The sequence below is a fragment of the Haliaeetus albicilla genome, chromosome 8, assembly GCF_947461875.1.
Source record: "Haliaeetus albicilla chromosome 8, bHalAlb1.1, whole genome shotgun sequence".
NCBI classification, from domain to species: Eukaryota; Metazoa; Chordata; class Aves; order Accipitriformes; family Accipitridae; genus Haliaeetus; species Haliaeetus albicilla.
The window spans coordinates 37,374,155-37,391,363 of record NC_091490.1 but is presented as its reverse complement, the minus strand read 5'-3'; the positions used below and the strand labels follow the sequence as shown (position 1 = coordinate 37,391,363).

Genomic DNA, 17,209 nt, shown 5'->3' with positions numbered 1-17,209 from the left:
AGCGGCAGGGTGCTGGGTAGGAGCTGGCAGCTTTGCGGGAGGCTACGGGACAGGCGGCGGGAAGAGCTTTCAAAGCTGCTTTGGTGTGTTAGGAGTGAGCGAAGCGATGCTCCAGAGCAGCGTGGTGGAAGCAGTAGGGTAGATGAGCTTCAGCCGCCTCCCGCCAGCGCAAGAGGACACCCCGGGGTGAGGAGTGAGGACCATGACGGAGGGCTCCGGCTGCTGGGCCCAGGGGCAGCCCACCTCTGCAGCTCCGTGCCAGCAGCAGCCTCCACAGGGCCAGGTCTGCAGGTGTACCCCACATGGGGCAGGGGCAGCGGGGGGCTGCTGCTGCAGGGCCTGCCCCTTCCTCCTGGAGGGACTCAGACTTGACGAAGCCCTGCGTCACTGCTGGGCGCGGGGGCCGGGCACCCCCACCGCTACCTGATGGTGCCCGCCAGCCCCCGGCTGCAGGCTGTTCCCACATCCCCGCATCGTGCATCCTGCCGACAAACATCCCCAGGCAGTTCAAACAAGGGCGGTGTGTGGGTGACACATCACGGAACCGGGCAGGGTGTGGGACCCGGCTGGGTGCCATCCCTCGGCCGGGGATGCGGGCAACGCCGATGGGTGGTACCCACAGCCTGGCCACTCGCCACAGGGATGCTCTGGCCAGGATCAGGGCAGCCTGCCCTGGGGCTCACCCCTGCCAGCCCCCAGTCCAGCCAGGGCTGGGCCAGTGGGCATCCCTGCCTGGTGCCAGGCTGCTCTCTGCCACAAGGTTATCTCTGTGTTTGCATTAGTAATTAACGCTAATTGCAGGGGGTTTATTGACCAACTAGGAGAGGTTCTTCCTGTCTTTTCTGGAGAAATGTTGAATGCAAACAGAGCGGAGATCTGGGCAGCTTTCCAGCAAAGTGGGGGGGATGGAGGGGAATCAGCAGTAAGATTTTTATGGTGGGAATCACCTGAGCTGGGCAAACACTGATGCTGGTGAGCACCGGGCTATAAAGGGCAGCTCCTCTCCTCTCCTGGTCACCCACCAGAAGCTGTTATTCTTCCCAATCTCCGGACAGCAGGTGAGGAAGGAGACCCTCGTGGGGCGGCTGGGGCCTTGGGATGCTCCGAGGTGGCTTGTGGGTGAACAGGAGCCCGTCCCAGCCCTGGCAGCTCCCAAGGGAGCTGAGCGCTGCCCTTGCTGGATGGGGCAGGCTGCAACGATGCACTTTTCAGCCCTGTGTTGACTTTTGTCACTGCTTCTTTGAGGGGAAGACGAGCTGAGTCTGCAAATCAGCCCCGGTGCCCAGGGATTAGCCCAGATAAAGGGGAACTGCGCTGATGTGGCCGATTTGCCTCCCCTGCCTGGGTCTGGCAGCGCTACAAACTCGGGGAGCGAAAACGATGCTGTGCACGTAGTCCCCGCAGCCCTACCGGCCCCGGCTCTGCCTGTGCCATTGCTGCTGCTCCCCAATGCCAGGGCAGGGCTGGGGTCCCCCCACCTGTGCCCATGGCAGTGCTCTCCCCATATCCCCACAGAGCAGCTTGGCTCACCCAGATGCCTCCCACCGAGGCTGGGACTGGTGGGGCCGGGAGACCCCAGCACTAGTGTGGGCTGGGGACCCCAAGCCGTGCCTGGAGGATGGGATGCGGGCACGAAGCCGTGACCTGTGCCAGGGAGGGGAGAGGGAGGCACGGCCCCCGGGGCTGCCATCTTCTCTAGACAGCTGAAAGGGGCCAGATCCAGTCCACAGCAGGGCGGGTTTGCAGCCTCTGGGCACAAGCAGCACCCCCTGTCCCTGAGGGACCTGGTGTGAGCCCCCGAGCTCTTACAGGGGACACTTCCAGGAGCGAGGAGGATGGTGGCAGCGGCCAGACTCGTCCTCCTGCTGCTGGGCTGCGTGGGGCTCCTGCAGCCGGCCGGTGAGTCCCACGACTTGGGGGGGCAGCAGCATTCGCAGCGGGGTTAGGAGGGAGCCGTGCTCCTCTCTGGCCATTGACACCGTCTGTCCCCCATCTCTCCCCACGCTCTCCCTTCGCAGGCTCCCGGTACATAAGCTACTGCCCCAAGGGCTGGTCCTACTACAAGCTCAGCTGCTTCGGGTACTTCCGTCAGCCCCAGAGCTGGAACGAGGCCGAGGTAAGCCCACCGGGGTACGCAGGCGGTCGGGCACCCCCAATCTCTCCCAGGGGTGCCCCGGCACTGACGGCTCTCCCCGCAGAGGCAGTGCCAGAGCAAACACCCTGGTGCCCACCTGGCCTGGGTGGAGGAGCCCCGGGAGGTGGCCACCCTGCAGAGAATCATCTCCTACTACCAGCGCGTGAAGCCCGTCTGGCTCGGCCTCCACTACAGGCAGGAGGTGAGGCGGAGGGTGGCAGGGGGTGGTGAGGGGCAGCGGGGCCATGTTTTTGACCCCCCCTCTCCCTCCACAGAGCCAGGCCTGGCAGTGGACAAGTGGGGACAAGTACAACATCACCAGCGGGCTGGCTGGGAACAGTGCCCACGGGGGGACCTGCGGCATGCTGACCCACCTCAGCGGTGAGTGCCCAGACCCTGAGTCCACCTCCAGCGCTCAGTCTTCGCCAGTATCCCCCCCTCCTCCTCCTCCTCCAGGTCCTATCCCTGCGGGGGGCTGCGGCAAGCAGAGCTGGTGCCCCTGTCCTCACCGTGGCCCCTGCCAACCCCTGGCCCATCTCTCCGGCAGGCTTCACCCTGTGGTCCAGCGCCAACTGCACCCAGCAGCATCACTACATCTGCAAGTTCACCGCCTTGCTCTGAGCGCAGCCCCTGGGTGACCCCGCACGGGCGATGTTCCTCCCTCGCCACCTCCGCTTCTCTCCCTCCAACTCCTAAAAATACATCTATAAAAAAAGAAGCATGCAAGTGTTGTGTGAGCTTGGTGCTGGTGCAAAGCCCTGAGCCAGTCTAGGTGAGGGAGAGACAGGTGCTGCCGTGGCCCCCCGAGCTTTGCAGCTTCTGGGGGCTTCAGTGCTGCCAGTGCTGGTGGAGCTCTTTGGGGGTGAGTCCCCAGGAGCCGTGGGGCTGGTGGCTCTCCCAGCCGGCCGCTCATGTTTGCTCATCCCCAGCCCTCTGGTGCCAAATGGGACAGGTGTCCCTGGGGTGCAGGTGGGGTGGACAGGAGTGTCCCTACGGTGCAGGCGTGGAGGAGACCTGGGGCGCAGGTGTGGGTGGGGATGGGAGCTGTCGTGCATGTGCAGGCGTGAGGATGGGTGCCCCCCCCCCCCAGTGCAGATGGCTCCACAGGGGTCCCGGGGGTGCGATGCTGCCCCATGGCCATGTTGACAGCAGCACCGGGACCAAAGGTCCCTTCTTGTGTCACCACAGTATTGCCACAGGCATCACGTGGTTGTTTGCTTGGCTGTTTTGAAGATGGCTCTGCCCCCACCCAGCTCATGGGTTTTTTCCTTCTTGGAGCCACAGCATGTGACAGAGGTGGACCGCATCCCGGACGGCACAGATGGTGCCGGCACCAAAGCCCCAGCCACCCTCTGCTCCCTCCCTGGGACCACAGGGCCAGTCAGAGAGGCCACACAGCACCTCTCACGCCGTGCAGTGACCGCAGCCGTGCAGTGACCGCAGCCGTGCCGGTGAGCCACGGGCACCGGAGCTGCCGCCGCCACACGGCACGGGGAGCCGGGGCTGCGGGAGAGCCCGTTCCGTTGCTCAGCCCCAGCTCCAGCCGAGCGCGTCCCCAGGCTTTGGGGCACAAGGCAGAGACGTCTTGCAAGTTCCCCCTCCAAAGCCAGCGCTTACTCTGCTGTCCCTGTCGCGTTGGCTGGCGCTAAGTGACCTTTGAGCGCCGGGGTCCGGCACGCTGATAAGGGCCAGGAGGGCTGTGCCATGCCGCCCGCGCAGTTTATAAAAGCACCACGCGAGGTCCGTCCTGCCGTCTGTCCCTCTGTTCGTGCAGCGGCTGGGGCGAAGATGCTGCGCTTGGTCGGCCGCGCCACACGCTGCTGGGGGGCAAGGCGGGCACCAGCAGGGCCAGAGCGGGCACCCAGGGGGGCCCAGCACCCCATGGCCGTGCAGAGGGCATGGTGAGCATCCATGTGGGTTGGGTGGGGTGGAGGCATAACCAGGGGGGGTTGGGGAGCTGGCAGTGCTCTTAAACCTTGCTGGGGAAGGGGATGCTCTCCCTCCTCCCCGCAGCGCTGCTGGGCACAGGGAACCAGCAGGGATTTGGGATGTTCACGGCCTGGGGTGCTCGCTGGTGGCATCTCCCCAGGGCCACCGCCTGTCCCCGAAGCTCGGGGCCACCGCAGGACTGTCGCCGCTCCCTCTGCCCCGCAGCCTCTCCAGCGCCGCCGGGACGGGCACCTGGCCCAAGGATGTGGGCATCCTGGCGCTGGAAGTGTACTTCCCCGCCCAGTACGTGGAGCAGGAGGAGCTGGAGCGGTACGACGGTGTAGAGGCCGGCAAGTACACACGGGGCTTGGGCCAGCAGCAGATGGGCTTCTGCGCCGCCCACGAGGACATCAACTCCCTGTGCCTGACGGTGGTGCAGCGGCTGGTGGAGCGCGGGCGGCTCTCCTGGGATGCCATCGGCCGCCTGGAGGTGGGCACCGAGACCGTCATCGACAAGTCTAAGGCCGTCAAGACCGTCCTCATGCAGCTTTTCCACGACTCGGGCAACACTGATGTGGAGGGCATCGACACCACCAACGCCTGCTACGGGGGCACGGCCTCGCTCTTCAACGCGGCAGCCTGGGTGGAATCCAGTGCCTGGGATGGTGGGTGCAGACAGGGATTGTGCTGTGAGGATGGGGCAGCTGGATGTTGGGTGGGTTCCATGGGATGGGAGAAGGAGGCAAGAGGTGGCCTGAAACCCAAAGATGTTCTGGCAAGCCTCAAAGGGAGCTGCTGCCCCTCCAAACTCTCCATGACCCCTGTTTCTTGCCCACTTTGGCCATGGCACGTGGCAGCATGGAGATGGGAGTACATGAGGGCCATGGGATGGAGGCTCCCACCTGCTGACAGCCCCGCTGGCCCCCCTGTTCTCCCCCAGGTCGCTACGCTGTGGTGGTATGTGGGGACATCGCTGTCTATGCCACGGGGAACGCGCGGCCCACGGGAGGTGCCGGTGCCATCGCCATGCTGGTGGGACCCAATGCCCCACTGGTGCTGGAGAGAGGTCAGTGTCATGAGACCCTGGGGATGGCGAGCTGATGGGTGCTGTCTCTGGGTACCATACATCCATGTCCCAGCCCCAGAGCTGCTCAGCTCCAGCAGTACCGGCTCTGCCAGCCCTGGTGGCTGCCCGGTGCTGGGGACCCCAGGATCCCGGTTGGCCACATCCCTCTGGGCACCACAGAGCAACCCAGGGAGGCTGGTGGATGGGTGCTTGCCATCTGGCTGGGACCCCCCAACGCTCCCCAACAGCTGGCTTTCCCTGTTTCCCCAGGCCTGCGGGGAACTCACATGGAGCACGCCTATGACTTCTACAAGCCAGACCTGGCCTCCGAGTACCCGGTGGTGGACGGGCAGCTCTCTATCCAGTGCTACCTGCGGGCGCTGGACCGCTGCTACGCCGTGTACCGCCAGAAGGCGGAGAGCCAGTGGCAGCAGGGTAAGCGGTGGCACCCCTGGGGTGCCCGTGCCATCCCACTGGATGCTGATGGCCCCACGTTGCCTTCCAGCTGGCATCCAGCGGCCCTTCACCCTCGATGACTTCAAGTTCATCATCTTCCACACGCCCTTCTGCAAGCTGGTGCAGAAGTCTGTGGGGCGGCTGCTGCTGAATGATTTCTTGGCCACCCCCAACCCTGACACTGCCACCGGCCTCTACAAGGGGCTGCAGCCCTTTCGGTGGGTCCCCACACCGTGTCCCCCATCCCCTAGCCCAGCCGGGGACATGCCCATGTGGGGTTCGAGCCGGCCTCTCTCTGGGCAGCGGTGTGAAGCTGGAGGACACCTACACCAGCAAGGACGTGGAGAAGGCATTCCAGGCGGCCAGCCAGGAGATCTTCAACCAGAAGACCAAGCCCTCCCTGCTCCTCTCCTCCCGCAATGGCAACATGTACACACCTTCCATGTATGGCTGCCTGGCCTCCCTCCTGGCGCAGTGAGTCCCCAAAAAAGCTGGCTCAGGTGGGGAGGAGGTCATTTCAGGGAGGGCAGCCCCTGGCCTGGCTAGCTGTGGGGGCAGGTGCCAGCACTCATCCCTTGCCCCCAGCAGAGACCTGACACTTTCATCGCACATAACCCCTGGTGTCGATGCATCCTGCTCCACGCCATCTCCCTGCCAGCCTTTTCATACCAGCTCACTGGAGCTGGGCTGGCACATAAAGCCCTTCTCTTGGCACCGGGAGGATGAAAACCCCGTTGTCATGCTCGGCAGAATGGCTGACCCCGCAGCAAAAGAGCCGTGGGAACAGCCAGGCACTGGGGGCGACAAAAGCCTCATCCTGGGGCTCCCCAGCACCACCACGCTCCAGGGCCATGCAGCCCCGAGTCCCAGGACCCCCCTGCCTGCAAAGAGGGCAGGAGGCAGCCCCCTGCACCGGCCCCACAGTCTCCCACCCCCCTCCAGCCCCAAATCTCCTCTAATCCCCCTAACCCCTTGCTGCAGATCCTCAGCACAGGACCTGGCTGGTTCCCGGATCGGCGCCTTCTCCTACGGCTCAGGGCTGGCCGCCAGCATGTTCTCCCTCCGTGTCTCGCAGGATGCGGCCCCAGGTGAGCCCCACGGGTGAGGGGGGCCGGGAAGGGAGAGCAGTGTGGGGCCAGGGCTGCCGGCAGTGCTGTCTCACCCGGCGGGTGCCCATCTCCAGGCTCGCCCCTGGACAAGCTGGTCTCCAGCCTGGCTGACCTGCCAGCTCGCCTGGATGCCCGCAAGCGCGTGGCCCCGCAGGACTTTGCCAAGATCATGAAGCAGCGGGAGGAAACCCATCACTTGGGTGAGTTGGGGCAAGGGCATGCGACACACTCCCCCCCCCCCCGCCCCACCAGGACCCCACAGACCCCCTGAGCATCACCGCCCTCTCCCTGCAGCCGACCACGCTCCCCACGGCTCTCCGGCGGATCTCTTCCCCGGCACCTGGTATCTGACGCGGGTGGATGCCAAGTACCGCCGGGAATATGCCAGGAAGCCCGTCTAGGGGGGAGCGGAGCAGTAAGCCCTGGAGAAGGGGATGCTCTCCTCCCCACCAGCATCCCTGCTCACCCCCAAATCCGGGGCTGGCCTCTGCCACAAACCTCACCTTGGATGGCCGGAAAGTGGCCAGCGGCACCTCGGGCCCTGGAACTGGTGGAGACAGTGGCTGGCGTTTTCTGCAAACGCCTGGGCAGTGTGGGGGAATAAAGGCACGGATGAGAGGGGGCAGCAGGCTGGCTCTGGCTCCTGGTCACTAGTGGTCCCCTCAAACACTGCGGGGCTAGATCGCGGCCCCTTACAGGATTTATCCCATGGGTACCCAACGTGGCCATCTGCCCTGTTGTAGACATGCCTCAGTACCCCCCTTTCCCCATGCCCTGACGTTTTGGGGGAGCCAAGTAATGCCCAGTCTCCAGTTTGGGGGTGGTAAGGTGCCATTTTCCCCATGACATTGGTAGATTAAAACATCCCCATGGGAACATCCAGGGGGCAGGAGGGGGCAGGCGACGCAGGGGCTCACGGGAGGGCTCAGCCCCCCTTGGATCGCTGCCTGCTCTCTGGGCTATGTCCCAGCACAGGATGGTGGCCGGATGGGACCTCGGTGGGGCCACAGCAACCAGGGAGACCTTTGCACCCTTGAGCAAACAAGTGACTGGGCCGGGGTGGGCGGGCAGGAGGGACAGAGCCTGCAGGAGCTTTGGGGTTGAGGACAAAGGACTGCAGAGACAAGGCATCACACACTCTTCTCCTGGACCCTTTATTGAGCATAGGGCCACCCCAAGCCCAGCATGGGGGCCAGGGGCAGCCAGGTGCAATGCTCCCCTGGCTGTGGGGGGGGTCCAGGTGCTGCGGCCATGGGGAGAGTCCTTGCTGGCAGTCAGGGTTCACAGCTGGAGCTGGAAGACCTCCGTGACATGTGGCTTCAGCTCGCTGAGGTCAGACAGGGGGGCCGAGAGCCCCACAACGCTCCACTGCTCCCCTGCCACGGTGCTGGAGCTGTGGTAGGACTGGAGCTGGACCCCCACCTTCCCCAGCAGCCCTGGAGAAGAGGAAAGGTGTTAGGGGCCACAGGCTGCCCCAGCACCCAGCGGGTAGCAGGGCTCTGCCCACTCCAACACCCCTCATAAGGTCCACAGTGCCATTTCTTTCCCCCACCCCATGTCCTTTGCTCCAAGCCCCCAACCCTCTGCTCAAGTCCCCCCATCCTTGTCTCTCCGTGCAACATCTGCCCCCTCCCTGCTGCAGCAGGGGTTCAGCTCTGGGGCGGATGCGGGGTTCCCCCAGGCTGCCCCCCGCCTCGGGGGTGAGGTGGGGAGCTCACCGGTGAGCGCAGGCAACATGCTGGACTCGGAGGCTTTAGCTCTGTAGATGAGGATGGGGCCGGCCAGTGGGGCTGGCTGCTTGAAGGTGGCCCCATTGATCTCCCGCAGCACCGGGGTGCTGCCCTGCACCATCCCCGCCGCCCGGTGCGGGGTGCCCTGCAGGGACACCTGCAGCAAACCAGTGCTGCCATCGGGCTCAGGGGCCACATCGCCGTGGGTGGTCATGACCTGCCAGAGAGACGTGGCCGCTCAGTGCCCAGGTGCGTGACAGGGCACGGGGAAGGAAGGGATGTTCTTGGAGGCCACCCCAGGGAATGGCCCCCAGCCCGAGAGCTGCATTAGCAGCCCCACAGGGCAGCCCCGGGAAGGATGGGGCCTCGGTGCACCAGGCTGATGTATGGAGCCCCAGGTGTCCACGCACCTTCAGCCCAGCCTCCTGGGCCAGCAGCAGGGCATTCACCAGGGTGATGTCCTTCTGCGCCCCTCCGGCCAGCATGCCCGCGGCCACGGCAGGTGTCAGATAGCTCTCGGCCTCCTGCAGGGGTGTCCCTGGGGTGGAGGGAGGAGGCAGGGGGTGGATGGGCCAGCAGCAGAGAGGTCAGCCCCACACTGGAGCAGCCAGCCTGGGGCTGGTCCTTCCAGCCACCCATCCATATACCCACCCCTACTCCCATCCTCCCACCCATCCATGCACCCACCCATACACCCATGCCCCCGTCCTCCCACCATCCTCCCATCCCTCCATCAACCACTCTCCTGTCCATCCCTTCTTCTGGCTGCCCTCCTATCCCTCCTCCCATCCACCCAGCCCAGTGGGACCCCACACACCCCACTGCACTGCCCACCCATTGGGGTCCCTGCACCCAGACACAGGGCGCAGCCTGCCCGGCTCACCTAGGGTGCAGACCTGCACGCTGCCCTGCGCTTTCTTGCCCACCGTGCGCAGCACCGTGCCCAGAGCCCTGGCCAGGGTGATCCAGGGCTTGGTCTGGGGCGCGAAAGCCTTGCTGAGAGCCTGCCCGTTGACCTGCAAGGAAGAGCAGGATGTGTGATGGGAACCCACCAGCGAGCGCACAGGGTCGTTCCCAACACATCCATGCTTTACAGACAGGGGAACTGAGGCACAGAGGTCAGGTGCCTGGCAGGGGGACTCACTGTGCCAGCCAGCCCCTTCCCCGTGGCCATGTTCACGATCTGCATGGCGATCTCCTTGCCACAGCGGCTCTGCGCCTCCTGCGTGCTGGCACCCAGGTGTGGGCAGCAGATGACATTGGGGTGGTTCACCAGGTCGCGGTCCTTCGGGGGCTCCTGCCAACACAGCCCCGTCCCACCATCAGCCCCCAGCACCCACCTGGGAGCCCAAGGGGAGCATTTACCCCCTCCTCCCTTGCAAGGAGGGGAGCTGGGGCAGGGCTGTGCCCGATCCCGGTCCCGCAGGGTTTGTCGGGCTGCCCTGGCCTGGCTTGGGCAGAGTTAAGGTGATGCTGAGCCAAAGCTGAGCTTGGGGGGTCCCCGCGGCCCCGCTCACCTGCGTGAAGACGTCGAGAGCGGCCCCGCCGCACTGCCCCGACCTCAGCGCCCGCAGCAGCGCACCCTCATCCACGATGCCGCCACGGGCGCAGTTCACCACCTGCACGCCGCGGCGGCATTTGGCGAAGGTGCTGTCGTTCAGGAGCCCTGTGGAGGGAGGGCTGTGAGTGGTGAGGGGCTGCCTTGGCTCCCCCCAAATCCCCCCACACCCCCCCTGTACCTGTGGTGGAGGGCAGCAGCGGTGTGTGCACCGTGATGAAGTCACACCGGGGCCAGATCTGCTCCAGCGGCAGCTGCTCCACGCCGAAGGTGGCCGAGGCTTCGGGGGTGATGATGGGGTCGTAGCCTATGGTCTGAGGCAAAGTGGGCGCTCGGTCCTGCAGCCTGGCACGATGCTCGCGGCCGGGCTGGGGGGGCCGTGCTCCCCATTGCTCCTCCCTGCCCCGGCTCCTTACCTTCATGCCAAAAGCCTGCATACGGGTAGCCACCTCCCTGCCGATGCGCCCCAGTCCCAGCACTCCCAGCGTCTTCCCGTTCAGCTCCATGCCCATGTACTAGGGTGAAAAGCGGAGATGAGCGAGCAGAGCCCACACGGGCACCCACCACACCATCCTGCCTGGGGTGCTGTGCCCATCTCCTACCTTCTTACGGTCCCACTTGCCCTCCTTCATGGAGGCAGCTGCCTGCGGGATCTGCCTGAAAAGGGAGGCTGCGGTCAGTGCAGGAGCAGGGGGACGTGGGGTGCATGTCCGTCCCCCCGTCCTGTCCCGCGCTCACCTGGCCAAGCACAGGATCATCCCGCAGGTGAGCTCGGCGGCGCTGAGGCTGTTCCCAGTGGGTGTGCTGGGGATGGAAAGCAGTGTCACTGGCGTGTCACCCCCAGGCTGACAGGGGTCTGCACCCCGTGAGGATGGAGACCCGCGGGGTGGTGCCATGGGGTGCCACGGGTGGGGAGGGCACCCTGTGGAACCCTCCCCTGTCTCCCCAGGAGCGCAGGCAGGGATGTCCCCATGCTCTTACTTCATGACCAAGACACCCTTCCTGGTGGCTGCCTCCACGTCCACGTTGTCCACGCCGGTGCCCGCTCTGCCCACCACCTGCAGCCTCTCTGCCGCCGCCAGCACGTCGGCCGTGACTTTGGTGGCCGAGCGGACGATGAGCCCGTCGCAGTCCTGGGGGGGGGACAGACGCGGCGGGTGGGACCGGGACCGGGGACGGGGTTGGCGGTCCCAGGGTGGTCGCGGGTGGGGGACAGCCGCTGCCGGGGGCTGGGATCCGCCGTGCGAAACCCGTCGGGCTCTTGCATCAGACGGGAGGCGGGAACCGGCCCCGCTGGCCGAGGCGGAGGGGGTCCGCTGCCAGCCGGGACAGCCGTCCCCCCACGCACCCACCCACCCACCCGCCCGTGGGTGCAGCCCGGCCGCGCCGCGCTCACCCGGATCTCCCGCAGCAACTCCTCCTTGCTCAGGCCGGGTTTCTCCTGCACCCGGAGACCGCCGGCCTGCAGGATCTCCCGGCAGCAGGGGTCCAGGCTGTCGCTGATCAGCACCTTCTGCAGCTTCCCCAGCGCCATGGCGGGGGACGGCACCGGGACGGGACCGGGCCGGGACCGGGCCGGGACGGGACGGGGGTGCCGGCTCTCTCCGCACGCCGCCGGGAGGCTGCTGCCGCCCCTCCGCCGCGCTAAAAGGGCTGCGAGCGGGGCACGTTTTTCGGGCTCATTGGGTCCCGCCTCCATAATCCCACCTCTTTCCCTTCCCCTCCCCGCCCCAGCCCGCCCGGGTCCCGTGTCCGTCCCCCCCGACCCCGGGAGGGAGGAGGCGGAGGGGAGGGGGGCCGGCGTTGTGCCGGGCCCCCCAGCAGCCCCAGAGCGAAGGGAGGGGGTGCCCCGGCAGGACCCCGCTGCCCCCGGGTCGGGGAGCCACGAAGCCAGGGGGAGCGGGGGGCAGCGTGTCCCCACCCCGCGCACCCCGGCCGTGCCTCAGTTTCCCTGCGCCGCACATCACAGCACGGCGAGGCTGGAGGGGAACGGTGGTGGCAGCCACGGTGCTGCGGGTGGCTCCCCCCAAAGGTGGGGGTGCCGCTGGTAAGGGAGCAGCCCGGCCCCCAGCCCATGGCGAGCCCGGCCATGCCCCCCCCAGCTTGCCCAGGAGTGGGGGTTCCCCAGGTCCCACAGCCCAGAGGTGAGGCAGTGCCATGGCCTCTGCCCGTCTCCAACATTGCACCCACCGTTGAGCAATGCCCCCGATAAGGTGCCGGGGACACGGGTCCAGCCCTGGCCACCGGCTCCCAATGATGTGGGGTGCACGGGAGCCGCCCAACAAACGCCCTCAGTGGGGCAAGACCCACGTGGCTGTGTCCAGTGACCTCGCAAGGAAAAGTGCTGGCCCTCGAGAAGGGACGGTGTGGGGACCCCACAGGGCTGGGCACAGCCCGTCATGGTGGATGGCAAGGGATGGAGGGCGTCCCCTTGCTCGTGGGGACAAAACCTCACAGCGCAGCTGGACCAGACAGGCCTCAGGTCCTGCCCATCAGGGAGCCAGGATCTGGCCCTTCCTTGCCCACCACTTTCTATGTGCTGGGGATGGGCAGCAGGGACACGGCACTCCCAAACAGGGTCCTGACGGGACTGAGCCCTTCCCCGGGCTGTGCATTCCCCAAGCAGCAGGGCTGGACCAAACTGCCCTGTGTGAAACCTGGGGTGGCCCCAGAGGCTGTTAAACCCAGCAGAGCCCAAGTAACAGATCTGCCCCAGCAGCTGGGAGGTGGCCGGGATGGATACCCTCACCATAGGCAGCCCAGCTAACCAAAGTGGGAGAGCCCAACACTACGTACACCCTGGCACTTGCCCACCCCCCGGTGCGACGTACACCCTGGCACTACCTATACCCTGCGTACACTGCAGCCGCAGCCAGGGAACAACCGTGACGCCAGAGCGAGGAAAGTCCAGGGCAACCAACACAGGGTGAGAGACACGGTCAAGGGCAGCGGCTGGTGAAATCTGCAGCGGGGTCCCGAAACTGCCCCTCGGTGGGGCTGTGTGACCCAGGGACCGGGACAGACTTCCCTCTCCACAGCCTCACGTATGGCATGCGCTGGGGGCACCCACCCTGCAGGACTTGCCGTGGCTGGGACACGGCCCCACAGCCCCTGGCACAGCCCTGCCACCGGCCCTGGCCTCCATTAACCATTAAGACCTTGCTCAAGGTGCCCGCCGACCCAGCATCCCAGCACCCTGCTCCCTGTGCCGGTACCACTTGGGTTTGCCCAGTGCCTCCGTACGGCTCCGTGGCCCCTCTCCCACACCTGTGGCCCACTTGTGCGGAGGCCACACGTGGCCGAGCCACGGCGTGGTATTTGCTGGCTTTTCCCGGCCTGCTGGTGCCCTCTCCTGGGGAGCAGCGCTGGAGGCACAGCCCCACAGCACCCCAGCACCCCTGCACCCCGTCCCTCACCGCAGGGCTGCTGGGATGTGACGGGTGCTGGTGGGGTGGAGGTGCCGGCAGGCATGTCCCCCCACTCTTGGCCCTCCAAGGGAGGCAGCTGGGGAGACTTGAACCTGGTCCCTGCCTGTGTCCCGAGGAAGGGCCCCTCAGGCTGGAGGGGACCCCAAAGCTGGCAGGGCCAGTGGGGTAGGTGCCTGGGGGACCTGGGCTATGATGGAGATGGAGTGTGGGGGTTACGGGGAGACAGCACCCCACTGCTGACCCCATTAGCACCAGGGTCCTGGATGGGCTCTGCCTGGTGGGCCACAGGGGACAGCTGGCCGAGGGTCTATGGGTGCAGGATGGAGGAGAGTGGGGCCAGGCAATGGGGGAGTGTTGGGGGGGGAGTCCTTGCAGAGTGGATGGGGCTGGGGGAGAGGGCAGGGGCAGCACTGGAACTGGGGTATCAAGCAGGGAAAGGAATTAGTAGGGTCAAAGGGAACTGGGGTTATTGGGGTTGGGATGGGGAGTGGCAAAGGAGAGGCAAGGGTGGGGGAGATTGGGGGTGTTAGGTTGGGATGGTGGGTGTTCAAGGGCAGGTTAGGGTGATGGTGGGGTCAAGGGGGATTGAGGATGCTAGGGATGTCCCAGTGCAGGACTGGGAAGTCACGGAAAATTAGAGAGTAGGTGAGGGTGTTGTGGGGCTGGAAGTGTAGCCGGGGGGCTCATGGGGCTCTGGGGGTGACAAAGGGGGTTGGGGGTGTCAGGTTGGGGTGGAGGCATCCAAGGAAGACCAGGGTGGTAGGGGATGACAAGGAGGACTGGCAGTAACTGGGTTGTCAGGATGAATGGTTGGGGGTGCCATGGGGGATCTTGGCTAACTGGGGGTCTTTTGGGGTGACTGGCAGGTTGGGGGAAGGATTGAGGGGGCAGGGAGGGATCAGGGATAGTTCCTGGGGGACTGAAGGGTGGGGAAGGGTCGGGGCTCAGCCCAGAGAGACTGGGGGGAGTGGAGGGTTGGGGCGGGGAGTGGCTGTGTCAGCCGGGACAGGCTGGCTGCTGGGTGGGGGGACTGGGGAGACGAAGGGGGGGGGTGGAGAGAGGGAGCAGGGAGAGGACGGAGGGAGGGAGCGGGGAAGGAAGGCTGGAGCGTCAGAGGGAGGGAGGGCAGAAAGGATGGAGGGAGGCAGGGATGGATGAAGGAGGGAGGCAGGGAGGAGGAGGAGGAGAAGGAGGAGGAGGAGGAGGAGGGGATGCAGCGGCGGGCGGAGCCGGCCGGTGCCGCAGAGCCGCCTCCCCGGCGCACGCTGGGGTGGCCCGGCAGCGCCTGCGGAGACCCGCCGGCTCGGCCCGGTGCCCGGCCCGGGGCTGCCCGGTGCTGCCCGGCCCGGTGCTGCCCGGCCCGGTGCGGCGGTGCCCGGCGGGGCGGGATGCGAGCCCCGCGGCGGAGGTGAGGAGCGCGTCCGTGGGTGCGCGCGTCATCCGTCCGTGGGGCCGTGAGTGATGCGGGTCGGGGCGTCCGCGTGCCCCGGGCACGCGTGGGGGCTGCGTGTGCCCCGGGACGCCCGTGGGGGGGCTGCGTGTGCCCACGCTGGGCCGTGGTGATGCCGCGGCAGGTTGAGGCCCAGGTACCAAGCGGCATCGGCGTGGCCGGGATGCGGGTGTGCTCCCTCGGGGCTGTGTGGGGCCGGACACGGGCTGTCCCAAGCCCCCATTCCCCTTGGGCGGTGGGTGTCCCCTGCCTGCTGCTGGGGTCCCGCAGCTTGGCGCTGGTGGCAGGGCTGTGGGACACCCTGCTCCCAGCTGGGCCCCACGCTGGGCAAGGCCGGGAGCGCTGCTGGGCATCCAGGAAAGGAACAGGGACCCTTTGTCCAGCACCGGGGGCACACGGGTGTTCGCTGCCCCGTGCCGTGAGGACCCAGGGGTGCCAGGGCAGCGTGGGCTGTGCCAAGCAAGAGGGCAGGAGCTGTAGAGTCCTGTGGGGCTGTAGCACTGGCTCTTCTCGGGGCGCTGGGCAGGTGGGGTTTGCTGGGAGATGCTGGGCTGAGGGTGGCCCCGGGGGAAGGGCTGTGGTTTAGGGTGCCGGCATGGGGAGCTTGGCTTCCCCCATCTCCCCAGCGCTGTTTGCATCCTCCCTGCTCTTCCCCTGGCTCTGCCCATCCCCAATTCCACCCTGAGCCGCTGGCCAGACCGTTTGTCCCGGCACCCGGCCAGGGCTGCCGGCCCTCGGGAGCTGTGCCGGCTGCCACGCGTGCGGTGCAGCATTGGGAGCCGTCATCGCCAGAAGTGTGGGTAACGCCAGCCCCCGGCTCCCCCCATCCTGCCACGCTCAATGGAGACCTTGTTGCCGTGCCCCGTGTGCAGGCAGTTGGTGGGCGGCCGTGCCGTGTGCCGTGCACACACGCCCAGGCACGCAGGCGGCCGCCGCGGTCGTGGCCGGCTGTCCCCCGCGCTACCTCCCCCGTGGCGGCACTCAGCCCCTGCTGAAACATTTGTGCCGACGAGTCAGCGGGAAGCCGGGCTGTGCCACGCTCGCTCGGCATCCCGGCCCTGGCACTGAGCTGCCACGCTCGCCCTGGCCTTGCCCGGCCCTCGCCGTGGCCCCTCTGCCAGCCTGGAGACTGTCGCCTGCACCCGGAGTGGCTGTGGCTGAGCACGGGGCTGGGGGCTGCCTTCCATCCCTCCATCCATCCCTCTGTCCTTCTGTCTGTCCGTGGGAGGTGATCCAGCAGCAGGAGGAGGTGAGTTGCCGTCGGTGCGCTAAGCGGTGCCGGGCGCTTTGGGAATGCTCTCCCGTGTGGGGTAGCGGCCACCCTCACGCAGCCCACATGCCATGGCCCTGGAAGCCACCCCTGCGTTCTCCCCTCTCCCCGGCAGCACCCTGGGGTGCCGGTGCCAGCAGGCAGCCGCGGTGGCCCTGGTGCAATGCCACGGAGATGCTGTGAGTCAGCGGGTGCTCTGAGTCAGGGCCGTGTGGCACCCCTCGTGCCAGGGCTTGAAGATAAATCAGGGTGGGAGGTGCTGCCTGGAGGGTGGGGGGCCGCGAGGCTGTGCCCCCCCTCCAGCTCCACGCTGTGCCGGCGGCTCTGCTCCATGCCCTGGGGTGGCATGGCCAGCATGAAAGGGGCTCTTGTCCTCCTGCAGCCCCGGCAGCACCGCGGCGGCCTCTCCTTCGCAGCAAACAAATTCCCAGTGTTGGGCACACGGTCAGGGAAGGGGGGAGCCCCCATCCAGCCCAGCCGGCTGTGGCCATGGTGGAGCCCGGGGCTCCTGCCGGTCCCAGCATCCCCATGGCCCGGCATGGGGCTCCCAGTCCTGGTGTTGGGGGGTGCTGGCTGGGCTGCAGGAAACTGGGTGCTCTGCTCACTCATCCCAGAGCCCATAGCCAGCCATGATGTGGGGCTGGCCCTGCCTCAGGGTGGCCCCAAGGAGCCCCCATGGCACTGGAGCTGCAGGGGTTGGTCACCCTCCTGTCTGGGTATCACCCCTCCAGGCATTGCATCTCGTCGGGTGTTGTGCTTCCTCTGGTATTGCACCTCCTTGGGTGTCACACCCCCAGGTGCCGTACCTCCTCGGGTCTTGTACTGTGTCTTCATGGGTATTGTGTCTCTGAGTATTGCGTTTCCTCGGGTATCAGGCATTTGGCTGTCATGCCTCCTTGATTTTTGTCTCCGGGTATTATGCTGGGTGCCATGCCTCCTTGGATGCCATTTCACTGGGTACTGTGCTTCTTCAGGTATTTTGCCTCCTGGGATATCATGCTGTGGGATATCGTGCCGCTGGGTACTGTGCTTCCTTGACTGTTGTGCATCCTTGTGTATCTTGAATCTGGGTATCATGG

General features: G+C 66.4%; 3 protein-coding genes across 3 annotated transcripts; 2 read left to right on the top strand and 1 right to left on the bottom strand.

Annotated features, from left to right (window-relative positions):
* Nucleotides 1-1,670: 1,670 nt before the first annotated feature.
* REG4 (regenerating family member 4) lies at nt 1,671-2,854 on the top strand. The gene is made up of 5 exons (XM_069788350.1): nt 1,671-1,899; nt 2,019-2,116; nt 2,199-2,336; nt 2,410-2,515; nt 2,682-2,854. The coding sequence occupies exons 1-5, from the start codon at nt 1,836-1,838 to the stop codon at nt 2,753-2,755; spliced, it is 480 nt and encodes a 159-aa protein (XP_069644451.1). The 5' UTR covers nt 1,671-1,835; the 3' UTR covers nt 2,756-2,854.
* Nucleotides 2,855-3,900: 1,046 nt separating this feature from the next.
* HMGCS2 (3-hydroxy-3-methylglutaryl-CoA synthase 2) lies at nt 3,901-7,322 on the top strand. The gene is made up of 9 exons (XM_069789881.1): nt 3,901-4,035; nt 4,289-4,728; nt 5,004-5,129; nt 5,400-5,564; nt 5,635-5,803; nt 5,889-6,059; nt 6,567-6,673; nt 6,769-6,894; nt 6,989-7,322. The coding sequence occupies exons 1-9, from the start codon at nt 3,923-3,925 to the stop codon at nt 7,093-7,095; spliced, it is 1,524 nt and encodes a 507-aa protein (XP_069645982.1). The 5' UTR covers nt 3,901-3,922; the 3' UTR covers nt 7,096-7,322.
* Nucleotides 7,323-7,829: 507 nt separating this feature from the next.
* Nucleotides 7,830-11,651, bottom strand: PHGDH (phosphoglycerate dehydrogenase). Its single transcript, XM_069789871.1, has 12 exons — nt 11,379-11,651; nt 10,964-11,115; nt 10,721-10,786; nt 10,585-10,639; nt 10,399-10,497; nt 10,164-10,296; nt 9,942-10,090; nt 9,569-9,721; nt 9,308-9,440; nt 8,835-8,962; nt 8,413-8,641; nt 7,830-8,130 (listed from the first exon to the last, which is right to left on the bottom strand). The coding sequence occupies exons 1-12, from the start codon at nt 11,514-11,516 to the stop codon at nt 7,976-7,978; spliced, it is 1,590 nt and encodes a 529-aa protein (XP_069645972.1). The 5' UTR covers nt 11,517-11,651; the 3' UTR covers nt 7,830-7,975.
* Nucleotides 11,652-17,209: the final 5,558 nt, after the last annotated feature.

Bases quoted from the DNA above. Each gene is read 5' to 3' on its own strand.
- REG4 (XM_069788350.1), top strand. From the start codon at position 1,836: ATGGTGGCAGCGGCCAGACTCGTCCTCCTGCTGCTGGGCTGCGTGGGG. The intron at 2,117-2,198 runs GTAAGCCCACCG...CTCTCCCCGCAG, and splicing joins AGAGCTGGAACGAGGCCGAG to AGGCAGTGCCAGAGCAAACA. The intron at 2,516-2,681 runs GTGAGTGCCCAG...TCTCTCCGGCAG, and splicing joins CATGCTGACCCACCTCAGCG to GCTTCACCCTGTGGTCCAGC.
- HMGCS2 (XM_069789881.1), top strand. From the start codon at position 3,923: ATGCTGCGCTTGGTCGGCCGCGCCACACGCTGCTGGGGGGCAAGGCGG. The intron at 5,804-5,888 runs GTGGGTCCCCAC...CTCTCTGGGCAG, and splicing joins AAGGGGCTGCAGCCCTTTCG to CGGTGTGAAGCTGGAGGACA. The intron at 6,060-6,566 runs GTGAGTCCCCAA...CCCTTGCTGCAG, and splicing joins CTGGCCTCCCTCCTGGCGCA to ATCCTCAGCACAGGACCTGG.
- PHGDH (XM_069789871.1), bottom strand. From the start codon at position 11,516: ATGGCGCTGGGGAAGCTGCAGAAGGTGCTGATCAGCGACAGCCTGGAC. The intron at 10,640-10,720 runs GTGAGCGCGGGA...CTCCCTTTTCAG, and splicing joins ATGATCCTGTGCTTGGCCAG to GCAGATCCCGCAGGCAGCTG. The intron at 10,091-10,163 runs GTACAGGGGGGG...CTCCCTCCACAG, and splicing joins GCTGCTGCCCTCCACCACAG to GGCTCCTGAACGACAGCACC.